At 36.7% G+C, this 27,471-nt stretch overlaps 1 protein-coding gene across 1 annotated transcript; it reads left to right on the top strand.

Moving 5' to 3' along the window:
* The first annotated feature begins 5 nt into the window (after positions 1 to 5).
* Positions 6 to 26,684, top strand: LOC101852646. Its single transcript, XM_005105777.3, has 16 exons — positions 6 to 51; positions 561 to 888; positions 1,299 to 1,402; positions 2,189 to 2,354; positions 2,808 to 2,855; positions 5,555 to 6,190; positions 7,440 to 8,354; positions 8,987 to 9,019; positions 10,395 to 10,479; positions 11,990 to 12,117; positions 12,463 to 12,562; positions 13,638 to 13,768; positions 14,529 to 14,628; positions 15,523 to 15,641; positions 19,811 to 19,996; positions 23,587 to 26,684. Exons 2-16 carry the CDS (start codon positions 609 to 611, stop codon positions 23,691 to 23,693), a joined length of 3,138 nt encoding a protein of 1,045 aa, XP_005105834.1. The 5' UTR covers positions 6 to 51; positions 561 to 608; the 3' UTR covers positions 23,694 to 26,684.
* The last annotated feature ends 787 nt before the right edge of the window (positions 26,685 to 27,471 follow it).

Genomic DNA, 27,471 nt, shown 5'->3' with positions numbered 1-27,471 from the left:
TAACATTCAAATGTTGTGGCCAAACCCCCTGGAACTCCTTACATCTCTAAGGTTTGGATTGCTAATTGAAGTTTGGGGGGGGGGGGGGGGGGTTGAAGGACAATGTTCTCATCTTTTCTGTTTTTTAAACAATTCATAAGGCACCAGTTGGTACTGGTGTATTTTGATGTTCATCATGTTTTGCTTTCTTTTTTTCTTTGTTTTCAATTTGGTTTTGTACAAAGACGTCTTTTGTCGCTTAAATACACGTTTCTCCCTTCTCTAAGAATTCATTGCTCATCTGCCACTTGAGACGGCATAAATAGAGATTACTTTAAAATATTTTATGGCAACAACAGTTTCATTTGGTAGCAAATAATTATCATAAAACAAGTGTCTTATAATTCATTATGTGACTTTGAGGTGAAGTGAAGCGTTTTCCTACCATTCATGACAATCAAATAATGACATAAATAATAATTTCATTCTTATGTAGTTATTATGACATTATATATTTCCATACAGTTTCTTTAAAAAATAATCAAACTTATTAAATATGTGCATTTATATATTTATTTCAGGAACTGCACAGTGTTTACTACATTATCAAAAACAAACCAACCAAGGTCATGTGCGAAGCATACAATGTGGATTACATCACTTTCTCCTGTGGTATGGAAAATATTGAAGTGAAAGCCACTCGTGAAAGAGCTGAAGAATTTGTCCAGCTGGATGGCTCCATTGTGATGCAGAATGTTGTGGAAGCTTTCATTACGCTGCGAAGAGATCGTATTGAAAAGTACGATGATGGACAAGACTACTGGTGTCAATGTTATGCTCACTATTCTGTTCCGGGGATGGAAGATAAGCAGATTTTGTCCAGCCAAAAAGGATACGTTGAAATTGCTTGTAAGTTGTAGATTTTACCCAAGACAATAAATTCTTGTGCTCTCAGAAAATCAGATCTTATTATTTGTAAAGTGATCATGTACTGATTACAATGAATGAATTTGTGTAAGTCAAATCCTTTTTCACTTGTTGAATAAGGTGTATTTAGTGAATTCCTTCTTGCTTATTGCCTTTTATTGATAAGATAAACTTGAAAGTTGTTTTTCTTGATACTCACGAATGTCAGGAATGTGACAGAAAGCTGTGTATGGGTGTTCTATCATGCAGGTATCTTTTAGAAACGATACGTGTTCAGTGCTAGTATTAATATTTCTTTTGCAATGCCTCCATGATCTCTGGGTTTTTTTAGTCTTTTCCTATTTAGTTTGTTTTGAAAATTAATTGTTTTTCATTTTCTCTTATCTTTGTAGTCATCAGGAAGAACTTCCAGAAATCCCCTCAAAACCAGTTCGTAAAGCAAGGAGAGTTTTTGTCCATTGAATGCCGTCCCCCTATTGGAAATCCTCAGCCTAAGGTAAGATCTTTAGAAAGGAAACTTACATTCTGCCTCATCCTGAACTGAGCTTGTTCTGATCTTTTTAGAGAAGAGTTGACTCGTTAAATAAATAAACATCCCCCAAAATTTGACTTTCACCAACCGTTTTGACTCTAAAATTCTCAGTGAAGGGTATTTGTTCTTCTTTTTTTCAGGGAACAGTGTCTAAAAAAAGAGAAGATCCCGTTAAGAGAAGATAACTTGGTCATCTTTGGACTGATTTCAACATACCTCAGTGTAAATGAAAATCAACCAGGGTGTCATTAAGCTTGTCAATATGAAGAAAATCAACATACATGATCAAGAAATATCAAGTCTGGAAAATTTCAACCAAGACCGAACAAAGCGCAAAACTTTGCAACATCTTAAAAATCAATGATGCATTTATTTTTGCATATATTTATTTAAAACTGACATTGCCAAGTAAACAAAAACACTGAAATCTGCAATATGAAATTTTTAATAATCCCCTTGGCATGCTTTTTGGTTAATTCTTTGGACCTCCTATTCAACAGGGAGTTTCAACGTTATGATTGCTTGTGGGTTGTTTCTGCCATCTCTGTCTCTAAAAAATAAACCAAAGGAAATAATTGCTGGGGTACAAGTTAATGGAATGCAGGTACTATTCATTTGTAAGCTTTTGGCTTATAAGGCATTCCCCCAACAGGGAAGAGAAAGCTTGTTCGGTCACATTAGTAATTGATCCCCATGGGTTAATTATATATTTACCCATGCAAGAGGTTTTATGTTTACTTGTGTTTTCAGGTGTCATGGCTGAAGAATGGTGAACCTGTTGAGGCTCTCAATGTGTTGCCTAACGGAGCCCTTATCTTTGAGTCTGCTCAGCCAGAGGATGGAGGAAATTATCAGTGCGTTGCTCAAAACGAGGCTGGCAGGAGATCAAGCGAAAGAATTTTGGTTGAAGTTGAAGGTCAGTTGTTTCCCAAGAATTGGGATCTGTATTTCTCTTGTTCACCTCTCATCATTTAGAAATAGTTCTGAAGGCTTTTTGTATAGGCCTGCGTATGACCACAGCATTTATGCACAAGTGAAAAAAGTGTTTTAAATACATTGCAAACAACCCTCAGTTCTGGAAACATTTTCTGTTTGTCAAGAAACGTAAATTGAATAGTATCAACAATGTTCGGAGGGTTCATGGCAAAAACGGTTGTCTTTGTCCTGTTGAAAGTTTAGTATAACCATGAAAAAATAGGCTTGTGCCTGCACTTTATTCTTACTGTACGTTGAAATATTGCTCAAAGTTATGAATAAATTGGTGCTCTGTAAAAAAGACTAAATTTCACTCGTAACTGTTGATTTTGTACAAACTATTCCTTCAAATTTTTCGGGGTTTCTATAATGTCCATGATATGATATCTTCCAGCGATGGAGGGAGCAGTCGTTGTTGGTGGTGGTGGTGTTGATACAGAAGGTAAGTGAATTTTACTCCAAATCTCCACTCATAGAGTAGAATCTACAATGAACTTGATGGAATGCTACCCAGTCTTTGATATTCAAAGTTTTTTTTTTACACATAACCAACAGAAATGTCTTTTAGTTTAATTTAGTAAGAGCTTTACGGCGCTCGCAACTGCATAAGGTCATATGAGCGACCGAAACCAGTATGAAAGAGTTAACTCGGATTTTCACAGGTACTGCAGATTATACATAGCCTACCATACCCCACCATACCATTTTGTGCCATATCATATCATACTAAACCATACCACTAAACAATGGAAAGAATACCCAACATTAAAATAAATAATGTTATAGACTCCACAGTAAGTGGGGGGGGGGGGGGGTGTAGGGGCTTATCGATTTATTTGGATGAGTGAAGTTTGTGTGGGGGTGATAGCTGGGAATGGTTGAGATGGATACCTGTAGGAAAAGTAGGGTTCTTAGTAAGATGATTTTGAGAGATAGCTTTGCTCTTTGAATGGATAGTCATGTGTATCTCACCCATAATATGAACACTGTTATTGAGTTAATCATTGTCACAGCTTTGTCTTTGATAAAATGGAGTATCTGATCCTTTTCATTAAACAGAAGTATTTTGATATGAAACACTCTCATTGTATACTCTCTTGTGAGAAATTTAGTTAACTGAAAATATTCTTGGATATGGACAATAATGGAATAATTTTTAATCCATCAAGGCTAATTTGCGAACGAAAAATATAACCAAAGAGGGACTGGTTTATGTTCCATCAAGTTCATAGATGGTGAATGGTAGTGAAGTGTAGCAGGACTATACTTTTTTGTAATTATGCAACATATTCTTAAGTAACTGTAGCATGTAAACATACTTAGCCTTTTCTTCACGCATCATATGACTATGGTTTTTTGTTTAATCTGTGTGACATTTCTTATAAAAGTTTGTGATGAATTTGATAGACTTCTGATTCCATGTGATATTTCCATGTCTAGACAAGTGCACTCTGTCTCTTTGACTTTGAGCATGTTTGTCAGTTTATAATTTGTAGCTGACAAGGATGCAGTTTGTTAAATGCTCTGTATATCTTCTGGTCTTTTGCAGTGGTTTAATGTTCTATGTTCTTTAGCGATCTAGTTTATTCTGTTTTGTTTTCTTCTGTTCATACCTCTCCTATATTGTTGTAATATATCTTAAAATGATAATTGCTATATAATAGTCAGTTGTTACATGTGATAGATAAAGAGACTTCCTTATTGTTCTGATTGACAACAGTATTTTAGCTTGTGTGCTTTTTGACTTATGCAGTGAGGTAGGAGATTCAGAAAAGAAATATTGCTGTACATGTTCCTACAACAGTTGCTAAGAACATTGTGCATCAATTTCAATCATTATGTTTGGTTAACCGTGCAATAGTCTCCAGTTCAAATCACATCTTTCCCCATACTGATTGGAAATATGTTCAATAATAAGCAGACAAATTGCTTCTCTCTACTCTTTTTCTGACTCAATTTTTACTTTCGCAAGTTTACAAAATGGCATAGGGGTTTTTTCGTATGGGGGGGGGGAGGGGGCATTCCTTCAAAGTTAAGAGGGTTTTTTTTAACTTTTATATGGCAGCCTATAAAATAATGTGTTTACAGTGCCATTATTTAAGTAATCTTTTCATATTGTTAAATGTCATGAGGTCAGTTCTGTAGATTCTTCAGGACCGTTGAGATTTTGTTGCATTAATGATTAGGGCAGGGATGCCTCTCTCCCTTGACCCATCTGATTTTCAAACAGCAACTATCCAGCCATTTTGAGTGATGGAACATTTCACATCTGTAAAAAATGATGTCTTTGTTCTGTTAGAAGTATTATCCAATTTAACTTTACTTTGTTTTTAGGCTGTCAAACTATTGGTTATGTACGGAGCATGCAAAAGTTGTGATTAAACTTGAAAACAAAAGTGTAATAAACTGAGAGAGAGGAAAGCATTTCGTTCTTTGTCCCATTAAAGACCTCAAACACATTTGCATGTTTTATTCACTTTTACCACCACCCTCTCCCCACCCCTTTCCACCCCATCCTATTTTCCCATTTGTTTTTTGTGACAATGGCCCAAAATTTCTGATCTGTACTTTGTGCTTCTACATTTCTGTGTGCTTGGAAGACAACTGGAGACTATTGCACTTGATTTGCTGTGGTGCTTTGTTCTTTTTTAGGGCATCAGTTAGAAGAAGAAATCTGTACAAAGCACTTTTTGAGTGTGTTTTCGCTCTCATATTTCATATCTTCTGAGCACTTTGCTGCTTCCTGTACTCCATGCTGTGTGATTATTGCTTTTGACTTTTATATGCAATTGACTGACTTTGCCCAAAGCAAGCAGTCCTGTTTATCTCTGTAACTCCATGAAAGTGAGTGACTTGTGAAAAGAAAAATCCGTCATGGTGAATTTCCACATGTTTTTTCAAAGCTTGGCTACAGCATAGTCTCAGATTCCTAAACATACGGTTACAAAATCACAAGTAAGAAAGGAACGAAGTCCACTAAGCTGCCTATCCTTCTTACCTTTTTACAAATTTTGTTCCAATCAAGACTGAATCATGGTAGATCTGAAGTGTTGTTGTTTGTGCTTTTGAAGTGTCTCCTGTCTGTGAATTATTCTTTGGTGCATAACTGTGTATCACATGACATATACAACACTTTTGCAGAAGGACTTGGAGGAGAGGAGGTAGAAGGAGAAATTGTTGAAGGGACAATTGTAGATGGAGATGAGGTTATTGTGACTGGTGAACCTGAAGGAGAGGCGGAGGATAAGCAAGAAGGAGAGGGTGTTGTTATTGTAGGAGAAAGTGAGCCGACAGGAGAACCTGATAGTGATAAGACAGGAGAAGAGTTTGTTGTAGCAGAGGGTGAACCTACCGGAGAACCCGATAGTGATGAGACAGGAGGAGAGGTTGTAGTTGAAGAAGGTGAACCTGAAGGAGAAACTAGTGAAGATCAAACAGGAGAAGCAGTAGTTGTCGGAGAAGGAGGTGACCCCGAGGGAGAGGCTGAAGATAAACAGGAAGGAGAGGATGTTGTTGTAGTAGGAGAAGTTGAACCAACGGGAGAGCCTGATGATGGTCAGAAAGGAGAAGGGGTTGTTGTAGTTGCAGAAGGTGAGCCCACAGGAGAAACTCAAGATGGAGGAGAAGGTTATGCGGAAGAGACCACAGAGGAAGAGGGAGAGGCAGAAGAAAATCAGGAGGGAGTAATTGTAGTGGCTGGAGGAATACCAGAAGGCGAGGATGTAGAACCTGAGGAAGGAAAAGGAGAAGATCAAATGGGAGCAGGAGAAGCTGAGGGTGAGGATATGAATAAGTATGTGTTGGATGCAGACTGTTACTAGATTATGATTAATGAGCAAACATCCTTCAGATTGATAACCCACATATCATAGTAAGTCACTTCCGCTGTTGTTAGTATTTCTTCTTTTCATTTATGCTTATCCTGTATTTATTTGTTATTGGCAATGGGTCTACACCTCAAGCTTATTCTTTTGAGTTGTTCTGGAAACGTAAAAATCCATAGAATTATTTCATAGCAGAATAGTGGTATTTTTCCATTTCTAAGATAAAGAAAAAGAAAAAAGAAAACTCTGTGGAGGCAAACAAATTATAATATATATATACACATATTTCTAATGTCATCAAACAACGTCTAGTGCTTGCTGGGCATATAAATCTGACTTTATGTAATGATATTACTTTTGTAAAGTAAATTTCAATGGCTTCATTTATGACATCACTGATAATCTTTTGCATTTAAAAAGAATATATAAAACAATATTTATGATGTCAAGAGATATATTTATTTTTGAAACTTTATAAATTTCTGCTCTTCCAATTTTGTATTCATTTTTAGATTTGGCACATACATTTTCAACTTAAAAATACTCAAGTGACAGCTTTGAGGAATTTTCAATCCTTTACTTTGCACATACTCGTAGAAGCTTGCTCCTTTCAGTGCATGTTTTTTATTCAATGTTTCTTTCCCTTTTTCTGGCAAGATTGCACATTACCAATTTTTTATATTTGTACAAAATGCTTTATATCTGATTGTTAGCAAACCAAGTTTATAAGCCAAAAGACATTTCGAGTAGCTTTTCATAGATTAGTTTTGTAATGTTTTTATGAGCATGAAAAGAAATTACTCTTGTCAAATGTATACAGTTTTCGTTCCATCTATGTAATGATCAAACTTCAGCATCATGAATATTTGAAATATTGAAATATCAATCTGTTTGACAGGTGCATGCATTGATTTCCAGGAGGAAAGAGAATCTGAAATAAAAAGAGAAAGGGAAAGGGGAATTTGTAATGAATGGGAGGGGTGGGGGGATAGAGAATCTCAAAATAAGCTTTTGCACTCACATACAATATATACAAACACATATTATGTATAATGCATTCTCATAGGCTGCATGCTTTGGCCTTTCTAAACACAGGCATATACAGATTGCAGAAAAACAGAGAAGCATCAATTGGAACATGCATATCTTTGAAATATTTCTCATTCAGTTGACTCATTCAATGACACATTAACATATTTCAGGAGTAATGGATGGAGAAAAGGAAGAGGGTACACAGGGTGAAAGAAAAAGCGAAACTGTAGATGAAGAAGAATATGTAACACAGGTTGTTCCTGAAATTGAAGTTCCCAGCACCCCTGAAGACGATAGTGTTTCTGAAGTAGAAGTTGGCGCTACCCCTGAGGAAGATAGTACCCCTGCAAATGAAGTTGTCATTTCTTTTGAAGATGATAGTGATCCTGAAAAGGAAATTGTCATATCTGTAGAAGACAATAGTACTCCTGAAGGTGAAGTAGACATTTCTGATGAAGATAATAGTGATCCTGAAAGTGAAGTTGTCATAGCTGAAGAAGATCACAGTGATCCTGAAAGTGAAGTTGTCATAGCTGAAGAAGATCACAGTGATCCTGAAAGTGAAGTTGTCATAGCTGAAGAAGATCACAGTGATCCTGAAAGTGAAGTTGTCATAGCTGAAGAAGATCACAGTGATCCTGAGAGTGAAGTTGTCATAGCTGAAGAAGATCATAGTGATCCTGAAAGTGAAGTTGTCATAGCTGAAGAAGATAACAATGATCCTAAAAATGAGGTTGGCATTTCTGTTAAAGAAGATAGTACTCCCGAAAGTGAAGTAGGCATTTCTGTAGAAGACAATACTACTTTTCAAAGTGAAGTAGGCATTTCTGTTGAAGATAATACTGATCCTGAAAATGAAGTTGGCATTTCTGCTAAAGACAATAGTGCTCCTGAAAGTGAAGCTGGTGCCTCTGTTGAAGATGATAGTGCCCCCGAAAATGAAGTTGGCACTACCACTGAAGAAGGGACACAGAGTGAAAAGGGAGAGGAAGAAGAGGAGGATGACATTGGCTTTGAGACAGTAGTTGTGTATGAAGGAGACTATAGAGACACATTAGAAAAAGAGCCAGTTGAGGAAGTTCCGAGTAAGTTTGGGTACATTCTGATTTTACTATCATTTCTGTTAGATAAGAACCCTTAACATTTGCAGTAGAAAAGTTATAGCAAGATGGCTTTTCAATAGGGGTATATGGATTTGGGAGGGAAGGGAAGAGGATGAACTGGTAAAATTGGATAAAGGCAATGTATTAAATGCTTCTAAACTATGTTACCACAGTTAAACAGATATTACCTATTTTTAGCTCTTACAGTATTTGACATGTTGATCATATGTGAAACTACACATTTGAAACAAAAAGAAGTAGAAGTGATAAAACACAGCCTGCTGTATTTTTATGCTTTATTGATCCTTGAATTTGGAAAGCAAACATTTTTTATCTTGCAGGAGCGAGAATCACACAATAGTCTCTTTTAGAAGTATCTTCATCATCTTAATTCTATCATCTTTACATACAAAAGGTATTTTTCCTCACAAATACAGCTATAAGCAGTCGAAAAAGTATTATTCATAAACTCTCTTTATATGTATAATTGTATTGTAGCTCTTTTGCGCACAGAAAATGCATGGTAGTTCTCTGCTTGTCGTGTTTTACTTTGTTGTGGTTATATCTGTGATGCTGTGCTCTCATCTTCCCTATCCACTGCATGTTATTTCCAGAAGGTGAGGTAGACATGGACCAAATAGGTGGAGGTATGAAAAGTTCCTGCTATGTCATTCTGCTTTTTAAATTAACAAATGCTTTTGACATTCATCAGGAAAGTCAAACAGATTGGATCCCTACAGTCCAGAAGACGTTTTTTTTGTTCTGGAAAGCCTCATTTGCCATTTTGGAAAAATGCGTCTTTTGTTTTAAAAAAGGCTGTTTTGTTCTTTTGCTATAAAAGTGCTTTCTTTATTTTAGACAATAAGCAAAGCATATTTTGTTTTAAAATCCTCTTTTGCTTGAAGAAACCTCTTTTGTTCTTAAAAGCTTCTTTTGTTTATAGACCATCTTTGAACACAAAGAGCCTCTTTTGCAATGAAGGGCCTTTTTTATTCTGTAATCATGCTTTACTGATTGAATAAGGATTGTTTTCTTTTGTAAGTAACAAAGCAAAAATCTAATTGCTTTAAAAGTTATTCTGGTTCAATGAAAACCATAAACTATTCTAACAGCTTCATCTTACTACTGGTTTATGTTTCTTGATAATAAATTGAAGAGTAGGCCTACTTTGTAAACATGCTAATAGTATTTCAGCTTCATATACTTATTTCATTTTTTATCAAAGCGCTATCAGTCCACACCTTAAGCACTCCCTAGAAAAAATTGAAATGCATGTCAATTTCACTGAAAAGCTGCCTCCTTTTTGATGTGAAAAAAGTGTGTTTTTTTACAGAGCATCATACATATTTGAAATTTTGACTTACTTGTTTTGAATTCTTTTAAAACTCTTAATGCGGAGTATCACTTTTATGTTTCTGTATTACAAATAATATCTGTGCTCTTCTGATTTTTCTTTTAAATTCCTGATATTTTTATATATCCAGAGTATAAACCTTCTCTGTTAAAGTGTTCTTTTCCTTTTTAGAAAGTTTTACTTTTCCAAAGTTCTTAAAAACAGAACGTATGAGAATGTGCACATGTGTGTGTGTGTGTGTCTGTGTGTCTGTGTGTGTGTGTGTACATCTGTGTGTGTGTGTGTGTGTGGTGTAGTGCTAAATTGCTGGAGGGGAAGGGTTGTTGTTTGTGTTGGGGGGTTTTCTTGGGAGGGGGAGGTTTAGGTTGTTGTTTTGGGGGGTTTGTTTGTTGTTGTTGTTTTGTTTTGTTGGGAGGGGGGGTATTGTGTAATTGTGAGAGCAAATACCTACAAACTTGTAAAAAGTGGTATCATGTGAAAATGAATATTTACCCGTTACCAGATATGTTGGGCATGTGTTTTGGTTAGATTGGGAATATTTACTGCTCTTTGTCTGTCTATTTAAATTATATTTGTTGTACCATTCAGACTAAAGTGTGCAGTGTTTTGTGTGGCTGAAGTTTGTCTGGAATCCTTGATAAGTGATTTTGTTTTTACTTTATCTTCAGCAACTGGTGATAAAACATGCATGGCCATGCTCAACACCTGCCAGAAGGTTCTACCCCCTAACACCGATGCCACTGTTGTGTGCAAGTGAGTATGAAATGCAGTGTAGTTAGGCCTTTGAATAGCTCTCCCTTGTCAGATAATTTAAATTCTTTTATTGATACCTTATTATAAAAGAGAACTGGGACAATAAAGAATTTAAAATCTTATAAAATTCCAAGAGTGCATCATTACCTTGACCCTTTTCATATGTCGTTTTTTTAAATATCATATCCATACGACGAGTGCCACCTCTTTGGTTCCAAAGAGGAAATTTACTTGTTAATCCGATCCGTACGCTTTGCATACAAGTCTGTCAAAACCATTTGTGAGGTGTGCTGACAAAATGAGTTACTTCTCGCTGACCAAGAATGGAGATATCGGCCCAAAATCGACACTGCGGTCAGATTTATAGATATCTAATTGATGCCATTTTTGTTCAAGTCTACCGTGTCTTTGATCATTTCATACTTGCAAATTGTACAAACTTCACCTATAAAGTTGATGTATCAATTTCCATAAGGCTAAAATCGGAGAAGTAACTCATTTTGTCTGCACACCTCACATTTCTTTTTAGAAATACTGAGAGTTTCAAAGAGATCTTCGCACTAGAAGTATACTAAAAATGAGAAGAATACAACCCCTGGGGTACAAAATGACCTGAGGCGTACAGATAGGGTCAACCCAATTACCAAAGGTTCTCTAGAACCCTCCAGTCAGACCAACTATGCATATTCAGGATCTCACCACTCTCTATGGGACCACTCATGGGTTGCCATGGCATCATGTGTGAAAGTTGCTTTTAATTTATTTTATGAATGGGTGGCTTGAGTAGACTTTAACCTTACCAGATAGGTTGAAATTTCTCTGAAAATCGAAAAGAAGTTGTTAAGGCATGAATATGTGCATGGCAGTGTTGTGACCATTTCAATATTTTGAGGCTTGCGGGTCAGTATTTCTTTTTCAGACCTTTAGCATCAAGGACAAGCTCTCCCAGTATTATTAAGATGGATGTTTAATAATAGAATATGAACTGACTGGTTAAGATTAAATAAGGTGATGAATTGGATGGAATTACCCATTTCCCTTTGTAATCGCAAAAGTAGTCAGTACAAAATCTTTTCTTGAGCTGGGAGATGCTTAATTAGGGATAGTAACCTTAAAGGTTCAAAACTGCCAATGTTTCATACATATCTGTCAATAGAAAAAGAAAGTATTTCCCCCCTGACAATAATTCCCAGAAACACAGTCATGTTAGAACTTTGTCAAATTTGTTTGCTTGCTTAGTGATGACAATTTTAATACCGTTGTTAACATAAGTTTTTGTTTTCTCAATTGTTTTCATAAACTGGTTATGCAAAACAGCTGGAAAAGGCACTGGGAAGATGCATAGAAAGATTTTTTACTTCCCTTTGTTCTTGTTTTCATCTGTGTATATTGAATAGTATATCTTGAGATATGAGTACCTGTGATATTCCCTTTATTTGTTATATGTCTAAAAATGGATTTTTGTATATTTCTGTCTTTTCTACAAATATTGATATGCCTTTTTTCCCAGGAAATTCGATGAATATAAGGAGTGCACTGATCGTTTTATGAAGGCTTGCACAGGAATTCTTAGTGAAGAATCAATGAATGCAGTGAAGATGGCAAGGATGAACGTGGAACAGAATTGCATGGCAATAAGTGAGTGCACAACTTAAGTAGAGAGAATTAAGCGTCTCTTAAACCCCATGTGATAGTTTCTTTGTAATATATGTTTATTGATATGTTTTGTTTAGTTATGTGCAAGCAAAAATATTCTCATATAAAGTATTAAAGTATAATTGGTGGGGTGTGGGTTGCTTTTTTTTTTGGGGGGGGGGGTGGTGGTGCACTTTTGTATGCTCTGGAAAAGTCCATTTTAAAGCAGATTGAATACATTATACATATTATCTGAAGATAGTTGTTGTTTACTGTTTAGCAAAAATGAACCTGTGGTCCTCTAACATTGTGAAGAGATAGTACAGTACTCTTTTCTTTATGTCTCAGCTTCTCAGTGCCCCAAGCTTGAGCAATGCAAATTGATCTACTCCAATGTTTTGGATGACTCCGCTGGCTCAAGCGGTCTCCCTGTCCAGTCATTCTGCATGTAAGTAGTCTATTTTTACAGGCTAATTTTTTTAATCTGTCTCAGCCTTTTCCAATCAGTGTTTGTAAATTTAAATACTAATGCAGAAATTGCAGACTTGATGTAATACTAAAATGTCACAGAAATGACAGTGGAAAGTCTCTATTGCTAAAAGGTATGAGTAAATACTGACAGTATTGCCTCAACTCCAAGTTAAAGTCCTGCTCACACAGCTCAGCTGTCTTAGAGTACATGGCGGTCAATCTCCCCAACGCCTCCCCCCCCCCCCCCCCCCCCCCCCCACCACACACAAACACACCCGCCGATACACACACAATAACAAGATAAAAGCACAGTTGAACTTGCCCACATAATCATATGACAGGCAGCATGTCTGTGTTATAGTGGCCGTGGGCTGCCAAGGTCAGGGTTTTTTAGAGGTTGTTTGTTTTCTCCTGTGTTTTTATGTTTTACAAATCATGGCTATACTGGGGGTGACTGAGTCAGTTGGCTGTATTTTTTGTTCAATTTTGTCTGAAGTTAAATGATTTGAAATTAAAAAGAATAAAATTAATTTTAAAATAATTTTAAAAGAAAAAGAAAAAATTAATTAAGATTTCAGATTTTAAACCATCTGTTGACTTTGTCAAGTCTCACTTCATGAATTTGACTTGTACAATCACAAAACAAAACTCAAACAACAAACATGTGGCCAAAACAAACAAAAATTTGGAACAATTGAAAATGATAGTTTAAAAAGTCCCAAGCCTTCAAACCCACAAAACGTACAAAGTTGGTAATGCAGATAGGAATATTTTGCCTCAGTCTATGTGTTGGTGATGTATCTTATGAGAATTCATTTTTACATGTTTCATAAATGACCATAAATCAGACTGTGTCTGTAACAGCCACCTGTCTTTGAGGCACACTTTTTTCTCTGATCATTGTGAACAGGTTTGACTGTACATCCCAAAAAGTGTACATTTTGCTTGAGAAATTATCTTTCATTATATTCTGCTTGGATTGTTCTAACCTGCTTTTTCAAGAACAAACATCTCTTCTCGAACTAATAAGGTTCATCTGTCCTCTCTCTAAGGGATATTGATTCGTTCCTGCGATGTGTCGACCAAACTCTGCTGGACTGCAATGTGTCAATGACTTCTCCTGGTGACATGAAGCCAAGTCTGTCAAGCATTGGAACGTGGTTTGAAGAGTATTGTGATGGCTGTAAGTATTTTGTTACACGCTTCATCCTTGTGGTACCTTGGTTAGATTGCTAGATCAGAAGTTCAGTGGCTGTTAGTTTATCTTCTGGTATGAGCTGATCCATACCTTGCATTCTTCAGAAAGACACTTTACAAGATTTGCTATCCTCCGAATAGGCAGGCATTTGATTTTTTTTCATTTGCCAGAAAGTAAATCTATAACAGATTGGCACCTTGTTTTGGAAGTTATTTATTATTATGTGTCTGTTCTACTCTCCATACTTGTGAAACAGTGGAGAGAGGGGGGGGGAGAGATGTCTTAGCATTTTACAGCTAAAAAGACAAAGCCCTGATTCATAATGGTTTTATTATAAATCCGCCAAAAATGCGTTTATTATCATCAATGGTAGGACTTATCAAAGGTATTAAAAAATTATTTCAGTTCTGTAGCCTTATGCCAACTAGATAACGCTACTGCTTTTGAGCCCAGTATAAGGATATGAAAGGATAGGAGGTTGCAAAGTAAAAAGTATTTTTGCTAAAAATGTTGACTTCATTCTTAATATTAGTCAAGAAATCAAAATAATGATTTTTCTTCTAATTGACATGCTGCTTCAAGAAAATTCTTACTACAGGTATAATATTTTTAATATTGTAGGCCCAAGTTTATTTTTTTCCCCTCGTTTAAAGGCTTTTTTGAAGGAGATTAAACCATAACTACCTTGTAGTTATAAAATCATATTATTCTGCGTTCATGAGGAATTATTCAATTTGCTCCACAGTGATCATGGGCAGCAACTCCATTGCTTCTTGTGATCAGATTGTCAGCTGTGATCTCAAATTTACTCAGGTTGCTGGTGATAACTCCACATACTGGTGCAGGTAAGTTTTTGAAATGTTGCATCTGTCAGTAATAATAACATCTAAAAAGCTTGAGAAAATAGCCTATAGGGTTGGGAGAGGACGACACAGTGACAAAAGATATCCATAACGAATTATTAAGAAAAATTTAGTAGTAGTACATTTTGTAATATCAAAGAAAGTAAGGAGAAAGGTAGAAATATTCCCCTGACTCTGTTATTGTTCTTGTTGTAGCTGTTGTTGTTGTTGTTGTTGATTCAACAATGCTCTGGATTTTGCTCTTCCTTCCTCAATGCCTTAGTGTGTTGAATCACACTGGGATTTTTTTACTCAGATTTTCATACTTTGTCTTCACTGAATATTATTGTCATGTCACTTTTCTGTTTTATAGAAATAAAACTGCCAGTTAGAAAACAACACTTAGCTTTTTGTGTGCTGCCCAAAGTGACCAACTGGCTCAGACCTCAACCTAAATTCTAATTGTAGGCCTACATCAATTTTTGAGAAGGACAATGTTGTTTCTCTTCCATTATTCTGTCGAGGATGGACATCAAATAGACTTTTTTACTATTAAAAAAATACTGTGTCAGAAGTTGGTAAAGCCACAAGCACATTCTGACATTATTTAAGAAGTGAGGCCAAAAGGATGAAAAGTAAAAGAATGGTACGAAAGTTTGTCTCTTTTTATTTTTTACCGAAGAATACCAATCTACAGACACACACACTAACACACGCACTCTCACACACACACACACACACACACACACACACACACACACACACACACACTCGCACACACACACACACACACACATGCACGCACACACACACACACTCTCACACACTCACTAACAAATACACAGACACACAAATACATGTGTGGTATAATGATATATGTTTACCACTTCTTTTCAGAATGATGGATTCTCTCCTGCAATGCACAGAAAATGCTGTTGATACCTGTGGACTGGATGAGTTGAGGGATGACCTTACTTACCTGCATGATCAAGCTAAACAGTTTTCCTGTGGAGAACGTAAGAGAGCATATTCATAGAAATGATTTTCATTAAAGGAGATGGCATGGCTTCAATAATTCCTCCTCTTGCGAGAGAGTGTGGGTGGTTTTTATTGTTTCATTTCCCCAATCTTGCTCCCTGAGATCAACCCCCCTCCCCTCAAGCCCCCAACCAAGGGGAAAATTATTTCACTAATCGTTATCTCACAAGGGAGGGTTTCCACCTGGAAATAAGTGTATATAATCATTGACAAGATTAGCTTCAAAATTTGGTTGCTTTTGCGAGGAGAGGAGTCCTACCCCATAGGACAGTCTGAGTGTAGGCTCTAAGATAGAAACTAAATGGCTAACAAACATTATCATCATTTCATAAATTGTCGTCAGTGTCATCTAACCTACTTTAACTCACTGGAAACGTTTCAGGCAGCATTTGCGAGCACCAATATTTTCCCGAGAGACAGTTCACGCACCCCCTGCGAGCACAAGTTTCGTGTTTTTTCCTCGGCAAAGTATGGGTACAAACGCTGAGTGAACCATCTCTTACCGTGCAGCCGACCTTTATTTCATTTCAAGCAAAGTTTCACCGGACTTGACTGGAAACTTTTTGAGTTATCGAGCCGGAATGAAAGTTACGTACACTGAGGCCCTACTTTGGTTTCTCTGACTGGTGTCTGTTCTCGCAACACTGTCAGTACGATGGCAACATGTTTAGTTTTAGTAAGAGTTTTACGGCACTTGCAACATTCTAGATCTAGACTAGGCTTTCAAATGCAAAATTGTCTGGAGCCCCGTTTTTTCACACTGAAGTGGATTAGACAGCTAATACTTAAGAATTACCATATTGATTCTTTCCTATTCATAAGCTTGGACTTTTTATTCATGTTGAAACAGAAAACACAACAAAAGACACACTTAAGGTTGATTTTTCTTGGTGTGTTTTGTTGGGGGGTTTTTACACAAGACATTACATCAAAAAAGGTTGGCTAGCAGCAAACTTTAGCACATTTTCAAAAAATCATTTCTAAAAAACCATAATAGATATTGCCTTTCTGGTTTTTGTGTCCTGTTGGACATGTTAAGATCTGTTATGTGTGTAAAAATGATGGTTGTATGTCTTTGGGAAGGGTGTTGCTTGAAAGATTGAAATACCCCCAAAAATGCCAGTCTTCGGTGCATATAGACTCGAAAAAGGCCAAGTCTGTAGTGACTTAATATACCATCAGCACCATCATAATCTTCCCATTTTTGGACATGTTTAGCCATCTTTCTTTATGAGCAGCAATTACAGCAGCAGCAGCAATAACAACTTTGTAAGAGATTTTTTCAACCAAATAATCATAAATAATCTTCTGTTGTATACATAACTAACATCTGGCTCTCAAAAAAAATAGGACATGGGACCCAAAAAAAATGCACACAAAAAAAAATGGACAAGATTATTAGGTCCAAAGTAAGAACTAGGGGAGTAAGTGTGTTGTGAAAGAGTCTGCCAATCACAACTGACCCCAACTGAAGCTAAACGATGTTGAATTACGGTGGCTTCTTTGTCCTTACTTCCTCAAGAGCATGCTTCCAAAGAGCTAGGAACTAGTGACAACTATGATCATTGTCAGAAACTACACTATTATCAAATACCACACAAGGTAACATTTCAACTGCTTTATTTAACTGCCAGGCACTTCAACATCCAAAGTATGCCAGGCATTTTGGCAACTATTTTTAAAAAATCATTATGACCTTATTATGCACTACCCAAAAATGAAACTTAACATGCTAAAAGGCATGGGAAACTTGAAACCAAGAAGTTGCTGTAATGGCTGTACCTGGTGTATCGATTTATTTCAAGACACTTGAGGTACAGTAGCAAATGAGTTAAGAAACCCATTATTTCACATTTTGACAACAAAAATCATTCTTTTCAGATATCTCTCATTCCTATGTCTTTCCCGTGTATAATTCAAACTGTAAATGAGCCATTGGCCTTAACAATGAATCAGGACCATTTACTTCAACCTTCTCCTCACCAGCGTCCATGGTGCAGTGGTTAAGCACTTTGCTGTCACATGCAGGAGACTTGAGTTTCATTCCCAAGTTTGGAGAGTTTTTATCAAGCATGTCGGTCTCTCTGCAGGAATGTTATACAGTAGTCTCCGCCTAAATGCTCGGTGCTCGGGTAGGCTCCTTAGCATGTGTTTGTACGGATTGTGAGTTTACCTGAACCTTTGCAAAGGGAGGAAGGGATGCAGTCATCTCATTGCCTTGACATTCAAGTGACCTCCCTTTTTGGTTGGGATCACTTTGGCCGATAATGTGATGACACGTGACTGTTTTGTGAAGGATACCCCGACTGTGGTAAAGAATACAAAGATGTTGAAGGGGTGGGGGGGTAGATTAGAAAGACGAGACTCAATGTAATGATATGTAGTCTACCATAATCACTGATCGTAAATTCATGGACGACATCAGAATTGTAGATCTCTGCATTCAGAGAAACTTTTCTCTTGTGATTCGTTGAACAAGTACATTATAAGTTCTTTGAGTGCAGCTGATTAGGCTTACTAGACCAATCTTTAATCCTATATGGTAGAGGCCTATCTTCTAGTGTTTTACAGCATTCTCGCGTGTTGGACATCATAGGCTGAGGTCTAACTGAACATTACATATAATATATAGGTACCAGAAACTAAATTTTCAAAGAAGCTGTATGCCAAATGTATCTGTTCCTTATGAAAGGCCTATATCTCCAGAGAATTTTTGTACCTTTCTTTAACCTCTCAGTCAATTTTTAAGAAAATGGCAGCTGTTTAAAATTTGATCAAATTTGTTAAAGTCGCTCACTGGCTGCAACCCCATGTTTGACAGACAATAAAAGAGTACCAAGTGCTCCAAACATCTCCACATTAACAGAGTACAATCACTATAACATATGTATGGAGCCTGATTTTTTTCAAGACTGTGATATCAATAAAAATCAGTATTTTATCACCTCAAACCCCATGATCTGTCATTACTTCGACAAAACCGCAGAGCGTTGACCTGGCCGGCGCCCCACCAGCCCCCCTCGGCGAGCGAGTCGTCTCTATACTGTAGTGTACCGAGAGCTCCCCACGTGGGGGATTGGGGGGTCACATATTTTCCCAGCTTTGCGGAAGCCGATTACTTAATTCTTATAGAAAATGAACTGATCTTTCTATTAATACCTTTTTTAAGCCTGTATTATACATATTTTGTGTAATAAATGATCTTTGAAAACTTTGACGGTATTTTTAAAGGCTTTCTATTTCAATGCCAAAGGTCAAACATATATTACAGGAAAATCCGTCTAAAGCTCCATAGTTCTCCGCCAATAAAAGGCAGTATTTAATCATTGATCTTTCTGCGAAGCATTTGAAAGCACACGTGTCAGTTTTTTAACCGGCCGACCACGCGTTCCGACCGCGAGGGACTTCTCTTTCCTTGACGAAGCTCAAGCTCCTAATAATAGGACATATAAACAACTTACTCTATTGTAATGAGGAAAAGCTGAACATTTACAAGGTGTACAGCATTTGGTGTTTTATAGCGAAAGAGCAAAGAAACAGCGATCTGAATTACCCCGATTTGACTGATACCATGCGCTCGGAAGGCCCTGAGTGCCCGTGAGGCTGTGTTTATACTACCTTTTACATGCAGTCACCCAAACACTTGACAGAAACCTTCTCTCAAAGATGCATTTCCAGTGACCAATCAAAAAACGTTTCAGTCCCCCAACCCCCCAATATTTTACCGACCAGTCCTAGACCTATGTGTCTGTAGAAAGTTGGGTGTGAAAATGCTGCCCAACATTCTCTTTGTTCAGCATGAGGGCCAGTCTCACCAAATATCCGGTTGTCTAGGCTTGTCTTATGCAAACTGTGCAGGTTGTAGTGAAAATTTTCCCTTGTCAAGCTTTACCAGTCAGCGTGTATGCTGATCGGAGCGTATGTATAGAGGGAGTGACCGTACGTCTAAATTATATAGTAAAAAACCCGTCAGATGACAAAGTCGTGCTTTTGAGCGGAGTGGCATTTGTATGGTGTGCGTTTAGACGGAGACTACTGCATCCCTTTCAGCCCATGATGGCCCTGACAGGCAAGATTGAAGCACTCCTCGTAAATTATCTTCATTGTGTTGATGAGGGCATAAAAACACCTACATTTTTTTTTTCAGATATGGGCACAGGCACTGATTATAACCCAGAGGAACCAGCTGTAGGTGAACCGGAGGTTGATACCGAACCGGAGGCTAATGGAAGTAAGGATGGAGGTAACGACTACGGTGGTCAGCCTGATGCAGAGACAGATGGTGCTGACCCAGAGGGTGACGATAAAGAGATGGAGGAGGGAGAAACTGGCTGTAAGACCCTTTTACTTGAAAGATTAGCTAATATTTAATGTAGATTCCTTTTCAGGCTGTAATAATTTCTTGTAGTAACCCATGATGAGACAGAAGAAGTAGCTCATTTGTCCTGTCAGTTACTGAAACTAAATATGTGCCACAAAGCGGTGGAATCAGGCGCTTGTCAATTTTGGGGCATGTGGAGTTATTGGTATCAGTGGCTGTTGTGGGTGGAACAAAATTTGGGTGGGGCTTTGGTTGCTTCTACTTCTTTACCACTAAAGAGCAAGCAATAAGACCTAAACAGTATTGATTTCTCTTTAGTCACGGTGAGCCACGGCATTTTGAGAACCATTCAAACAAGAAGAGTCTCCTTTGTCTTCCATCTTTGTTCTGAGTTGGATTCTTCTGGATGAAAAAGTTGCCTTAAAAGTGGAATTGACATGATTTATAACTATTAAATCTCAGCAGCACAAACACAAACATGAACACACAGTATTTTCAACATATTCTGTCGATGAGCTGGATTGGGTCATGTTTTCGCGGAAAGTAGAACGCACCTAACAAAGATCCAATAAGAGCTTAGGTATCTGTGTCGCTGGGGGAAAGTGTGTCATAAACTTTCACCTTATCGTCAGGGCTAGGAGAGCGTGAGCCCTCAGTACAGTATTATTTTTTCCAGTGTGCTACCTTTTATGAGAAGAGTTTCATTATGGAAGGGGCTTTGGAATGGGCTCATCCTTTGCTGAGCCCTAAAGACATTTGATTGGCTGTTACTTTACTACAGTTGTAAGCAGTGACAAGAGTGCTTGGACAAACGAGCAAGCCGCAATGCTGATCACTGTGTTTATTGCATGTGATCATAACGGTTTCAACTGCTTATTTTGTTAGTTACGAAACTTTCATTTAATTTGGGATAGAGTTGGGGGGGGGGGGGGGGGCTCAAGCCCGTGAGCCCTTCACTACCCACTGCCACAATTGGTATCATCCGAAAGCTGATTTATTTGCCTTGCTTCCAATGAAATAAATATCCTTCTATCTGGAATAGAACTCCAGATATTTGCAATTGAAGGAAGTGAGGTTTCCTGGTTTCAGTGGTGAAATTAGCAGGAAAATGGCCACCAAAGTTTGGTAACTCCAATAGCTAAAGAGTCCTTGAAAACAGAAAAATGACATATTTTGTGCCTATAATCAATGTTTTCAGTAAAATCCGCATGGAAATGTGTTTTTATATGGACATAAAAGAGGTTGAGCCCAAAAATAAAAATTTGATAAAAATGTTCAAACTGACGGGAAAATGCCTGTTTCTCCGATTTCTGTATTTTGACGAGCGCCTGATTTCATCACGCTGCCTCACACATGTCACAGAATTTACATAAAGTACTTTTTTTTTTCAAATGACTGCATTTAATATGATTCTTAATATGTCAGGCATCATGATGAATCAGGCAATTATCAAAATAATGAAACCGAAGCAAAAGGCATTTTTCCTCAAGTTTGACAATTTTTATCGAATTTTGGTTTTTTTGGCTCGAAAACCTTTTATATTCAAATATATAAAAACCCATCCCCATGTAATTTTTACTTAAAAACGTTGATTAATGACCCAAAATATGTAAATTTTCAGTTTTAACTCATTCGCTACGCCGAGCCGTGGGGGGGGCGGCGCGGCTAGTGCCGTCAGTACGCTAAGCCGTCCCCGGCGGCTCGAAACCCTATCTTCAATTTTAGCTTAGATTTTTATTCCAATCCACACATCAGTGTTAAAATAAAGGTCATAATATAATGTTGACTTCCGGGTCAAGCGTTTCCACTGAAAATCGAAAGTTTTGATTCAGTTTTGAAACAATTTCGAAGTTTATGCGACTTTGTTTTATCGCGATGCTCAAATTATAGCTCAGACCCCAGTCTTACTACTTTTACGCAACAAAATATGTCATAATTTGGACACTAAAAAAATGTAGGACTCTTCTTTAGAATATTGATACAATTGGGCTCAAATTGCCATTGCTCTATTATTGAGAAATCAATATTTTTCTGTGCTAGATCTAGATCTAGATCTTGATCTAAATTGTCAAACTATTTTTTACTCCCAAAAAAATCACAATTTTTGTGTGAAATTACACGAAAGTACCTCTCAAAACATGTGTAGGTTTATTCCAAATGCAATTCTGAATAATTCCATATACGATACTAGTGGTTTTTTTCTGTCTGTGAATAGATTATCTACATTTTGTCCATTTTTTCAAGATTATAAAATTTTTAATTTTTTTTAAATTTCGGATGTCATAATCCAAATGTGCAAATTTTATGGAATGTATATAAATAACTGCAAATTTGTAAATAATTTCCAGTTTTCCATTATGGTTATTTTGATGTATCATTTGACTAGGTGCAAACTTTTTTTTTTCAGTTTCACCGAAGATGATTTATTTTTTATTTTCAAATTTTATCTGCATCCAAGCAAAATTGTGTCGCATAATCGCCTCTTACAGAAACCAAAGTTGAAAAATTCACAAATAAACATTACAGATGTATTCTACAAATCATACTGAAAATTTCGGTGCGTAATATGTTAATATTTATTTGAATTTGTGGCCCCAAAGACCTTTGAACTGTGCACTAGTCATCATCTCATTTCGCATTCCCGAAAAAAATTCGTCCACAAGCCGAAAATAATGCGTAACGAATGAGTTAAAGGACTCTCAAGTTATAGAAGTTACCAAACTTTGGGGTCCATTGATCTCACTGATTTTACCTCTGAAACCGTACTATACCCACCTCCTTCAATTGCAAATATTTCGACTTCTACTCAAGATAGATGGATGTTTTGGTGATACTAATAACTCCACATGCCCAAAATTGACAAAGCGCCTAATTCCACCACGTCGTGACACATATGTCTTTCAAATGTTCTGATCATTTAAAGTTGAAATAAATTAATTGATACTGAATACAGTGTTATCATCGTGAGAAAGTTTTGTCCAAATATCCCGTCAGTCATCATTGAATAGCCGATACAACTTGTAAAGAAATGGGAACTTGGTCAAGTGTTGCTTTGATGACAGAAAATATTTTTATTATACTATAAATGCAGAATTATGAAATCAAATGGTGTTAATCTGTGATGCAGAAAGTAAAGAAATATTCTTTGATTAATATGTGTTTTTATGATTAGGTGTTTCACCCATCACCCTCTCCTGAACTGTCCTGGTTTTAAGCTTATTGGAATTTTCCTAAGTATTGAGAGCGCAAATGTGGCATCGTTGGTCAGGCTCTTGGGCTTGCAACCATAAGGTCATGAGTTCAAATCCCATCAGGGGTTCGACGTTGTAGCCTTCAGAAGAGGCGCCTTACACAAATTTTCCTCACTTCAACGGCTACAGACGGCGAAAGTGCTTGACAGGTTGTAAGTGTTTGAGGGCAGCAATCAGCAGTTAACACTATATACTTACCGCAAAGACGAGAATGTTTCTGAGTGTTCTTGGGTCTGGTGGGTAATACTGGTTGTAAAGCGCATAGAGCATGCTGTAGAGCTTGGATATTCACTATAGAAATGAAATTTTTATTGTTTGTTATTATTCTTTTTCTTTTTTTTTTGTTCACAGCTGTCTCGGATCCTGACAAAGAAAATGGAGCTACCTCTATGAGCAAGTCTGCCATATTGGCTATTTTCATGCAGCTGATCCTGGCCACCTTATTGTCATGGAGATAGAGAGCCATAGTTATTCAAGTGGTCAGCGTTTTGTTTTTGTTTTTGGGTTGTTTTTTTTATTCTTCAATCCCTTGAAAGGTTGAGAGAGCAAATGACATAGGCGAAAGAGTAAATGATCATCTAACATCCCTTAGTTTGGATCCGTTGAGGTGTTGTTCTCAGTTTTTCGGAGTTTATTTGTTCGTCCTGTTGTACCTTTCCCTTTTGTTTTCTTTTGAATTTCTAACAGCTGAGTGCCTTGGTCACGTGACAACGTGTTATGTGTATGATGCCAAAAGAGACAGTGACAGTTGAAACACCTGCGTTCAGAAAGATTAAATAATAATGTATAGCTTATCGTTTTGTTCAACATTGATTAGATCAATGCTGATGGTAAGTCATAAGAGATGGGAGGAAGTCACGTTGGTAAGTTCTGAGGAATGTTATCCCAATGATGAACTGCCAAGATTTTAGAGGTTTTGATTTTTACTGACAGATTTTAATTCTGTTACAAATCAGACTTTCATATGTTATGTATGTGAAATGCAACTGCCTAATACCGTAATTTGTGGAAAAAAAGAACCGTCATAGAGTGAATGAGATACATTATCAAAAGATGAGTACCAGTATTGTACCCGATAAATTGTTGCCTCTAGTGTTTATTTGTTTTCTGAAGTTTTGTATTTAGAAGGGACTACGTCGTTATATGTGTGTGTATGCTCACGAGTGGATGAAACGGAGGAAAAGAGACTGCTTGTGTATTTGTACATGACTGAGTTTGTTAATGAGAATATGTAAAGAGAGAGAGGAATACAAAAAGAGAGAGAGAGAGAGTGGGTTCATGTGTGCTTATGTATGTGTATGCAAGTTTTTCTGACTATGCGTGTACGTTAGTGTCTGGTTGTACCTGTTCAGGCATTTGCATATATATATGTTTTGTAACCTGACAAGAGATGCTTCTAGTCTTCTTTATTCTACACAGATTTTGATGGCTGGTTGAATTGTACGATCTATGATTTTTGTTGTGTAGCAGAGTACAAGCTATATATGTCAGTGATATGGCTTGTTCTAGACTTAGCGGAGTTTGATATCGTCCATTCTTCATACTGACAAACTCTTCAATTTTAAAGGGCATAGTGTGATTATCCGAATAGAACAGTGAGTTTGTTGTTTGAATTGGGTTTCTTCTTTTCAGTTGGTTGTATACTGTGAATCAAATCTCATAATATATACTGTGTGGAGCGTCAGTTGTTTTCTTGTATATAAGCATTTCATTCATCTTGACATTATTGATGTCTCCAATCTATCATCAAATGACAAAAAAAAATTCAAAATCTCAACCCAAAAATTATGTGTGATTCTTAACTCTCTTTCACTGCAAAATTTTTTTGGGTGAAGAAAAAGAAGATAGCAAAGACTGTTAAAACTCAACTCATACTGTGCCTTTAAGTTTTGAATTCATCTTTTTTTTTTCCCCAGTATAAAATGACAACCAATTTGTCTCTGTCTGTATACAGGTGTCTTATTTTGGATTTTGTTTCCCCCTCAGTAATTTTACTTACCTTTAAAATAATTTTTTTAAAGAATATAACAATGTTGATCTTTATTTAAGTAGAAAGTCTTTTTACATTGAAAATAAACACTGTCTAAGCTTCAGCATTGTTCCTGTTTGAATTGCCTTAAAACTTATGCACTCAATTGTCCTCCCTTCTTCTCGTAAGATTGTAGTGTTGATCTTGCAATGTGTTCGAATGAATGTTGGCTCTCTCATAATCTTTTACAAGGAAAGAGAGAAGAGTAACATAAAGTGGCGGACTCTGATGAAGATCTTTGTGCATGCGCATTAATTCAAAGTATTTTTCTTCATTTTGTTGTAAATGTTGCTTGTGCAAATGGTAATTTATGTATTTATTTCCTTTCAATACATACTCACATAGTTCCTGACATGGGAAGTATTAAATGTGTTTAAGCAGTATACATTTCTCTGAAGTATCATTTAAATTATGATATTATTTCTTTTAGCCATTGCATAAGCTTCTTGAAAGTACTGTGAAGTAAATCTTATTGTACTGGATGTTTTTGACAAAGTTCCACCAGTTTAGTCATACTTGAGAATAAATACTCAGTGATAATAGTCACCTACTTCAACACAACTTTTGAATGCTGTATTTTTTTGTATTGTTTCTTTATTTTGCTACTTCTTTTACTGCCATGATTCATCGAGATTGCAATAAAACTTATGTGTATAAAGTTTGACGATATCTTATACAGTCTGTCATGGTTGATTTTTCCCCTCTTCATATGGCCTTTCAAAACTTTGATATCCAGGTATTCCAGTCAATGCAAACTATTAGTTTCAAAATTTACCTACCATGTTAACACTGTATGTTAACATTTAAACTGTGTTGCTCTATTTCCAAAATGCAGTGCTTCTCATGCCTCTTAAACTTTCACAAGGTGGCCAAAAAAAAAAAAATGAGGAAAATTATAGCAGCCGCTTTTATTTAGAATGTTAATCGTTGGAGAAGAGCATTTGTTAGAGGGTGGTTTTTTAAGCACAGGACTTTTATTTCCATGAACATGCTCTTGCTCTGTCCTCACAGGGTTGATATAGCCAGAGAGTTTGATTTGATTTATTGAATTTCCCTTGGAAGAATCACTCTTGAGTGTTACGTTCATTTTCTACTAATAAAGTTTCCATTTTCTCTTCACTCATTAACACTGATTCTGCAGATAGACAGGAGTCTTTTTCATGAAACCTCAAGGCTTTGTTGTGCTTTACAGACTCTTACTTTCCCTAGGAATTTGATTGAAACCTTTAAATTATACAAACTACTGGGGCTTAGGGCTGAATCAATTTCTGGAAGTTAGTTATGTCCTGTAGCTTGTAGAAGTCTCTCCCTCTTTACAAGTTGAGAAAGTCTATGTTTCAGAGGCAAGTTTTCTGTCATGTCTTCCAGATAAGACTTTGTTCTTCTTAAAAATTAATCAATAAAATTTCTTGTGTCTGAAGATATGTGTTTGCCTGTGATTTTTTTGTAAAGACAGTATCAATGAACACATTCTTTTCTATTTTTACTTGATTTACCTAGTGTTGTTCCTTGTGATATACTCTTACTCCTTGTAAATGAGGTGAACTGACCTGAAGGATGAAGGTTTGCTAATGCTGAAGCAAGGTGCTCATCTCATTCGTCACTTTATGACTCAATACTGGAATTATGACTAATGACAGCCTGGGATTATTATCAGGTATCTTAAATGTTGCAGAACTTGAAGCAAAATGGATCAAGTTTAAAGTGTTGATGACTGAACCAGGGCTGTAGAGTAACAGATTGCAATAATCTTTTTTTTAAGTTGACAAAACTCTCTGGAACGTATATGAAATAAAAGAGCACGGTAGCTTCAAAATCATCATGTAGCAGCCTGAAAGTCAATGGGCCTTGCTCTTTGATAGCAAAATAATCTTGAATGTCATGATATTGGCAGTACCACAAGTTGAAAATTTGAGTTGTTCTAGCGGGGGGGGGGGGGGGGGAGGTCCAAAAGGAAAATAATGAATCTTAATTTATAAAGGTATGAAGTAACATGCTTTTCATAATGTCTGGATGCAAAACCTGAGAAGTAGAATTCAGGTCAACTCTAAGTGTAGCTGACATGACTGCAAAGCTGTTTTTTTCTCCAGAACTCGGATGATAGCTGAACTAAAGCTGCACACGAAACCAAATAGCAGACAGAATATGGGAGAGTTTAAATACAGTATATAATCCACTTATATTATATCGACAGCCGATGTATCGAC

This window comes from Aplysia californica, unplaced genomic scaffold, assembly GCF_000002075.1.
Source record: "Aplysia californica isolate F4 #8 unplaced genomic scaffold, AplCal3.0 scaffold00491, whole genome shotgun sequence".
NCBI lineage: Eukaryota > Metazoa > Mollusca > Gastropoda > Aplysiida > Aplysiidae > Aplysia > Aplysia californica.
Note: the sequence above shows the minus strand (reverse complement) of the source record. Positions and strands in the feature narration are given on the sequence as shown.

Excerpts from the sequence above, each read along its gene's own strand:
- LOC101852646 (XM_005105777.3), top strand. The coding sequence starts at position 609 with ATGTGCGAAGCATACAATGTGGATTACATCACTTTCTCCTGTGGTATG. Across the intron at positions 889-1,298 it reads AGGATACGTTGAAATTGCTT|TCATCAGGAAGAACTTCCAG; the intron begins GTAAGTTGTAGA and ends TTATCTTTGTAG. Across the intron at positions 19,997-23,586 it reads GGAGGAGGGAGAAACTGGCT|CTGTCTCGGATCCTGACAAA; the intron begins GTAAGACCCTTT and ends TTTTGTTCACAG.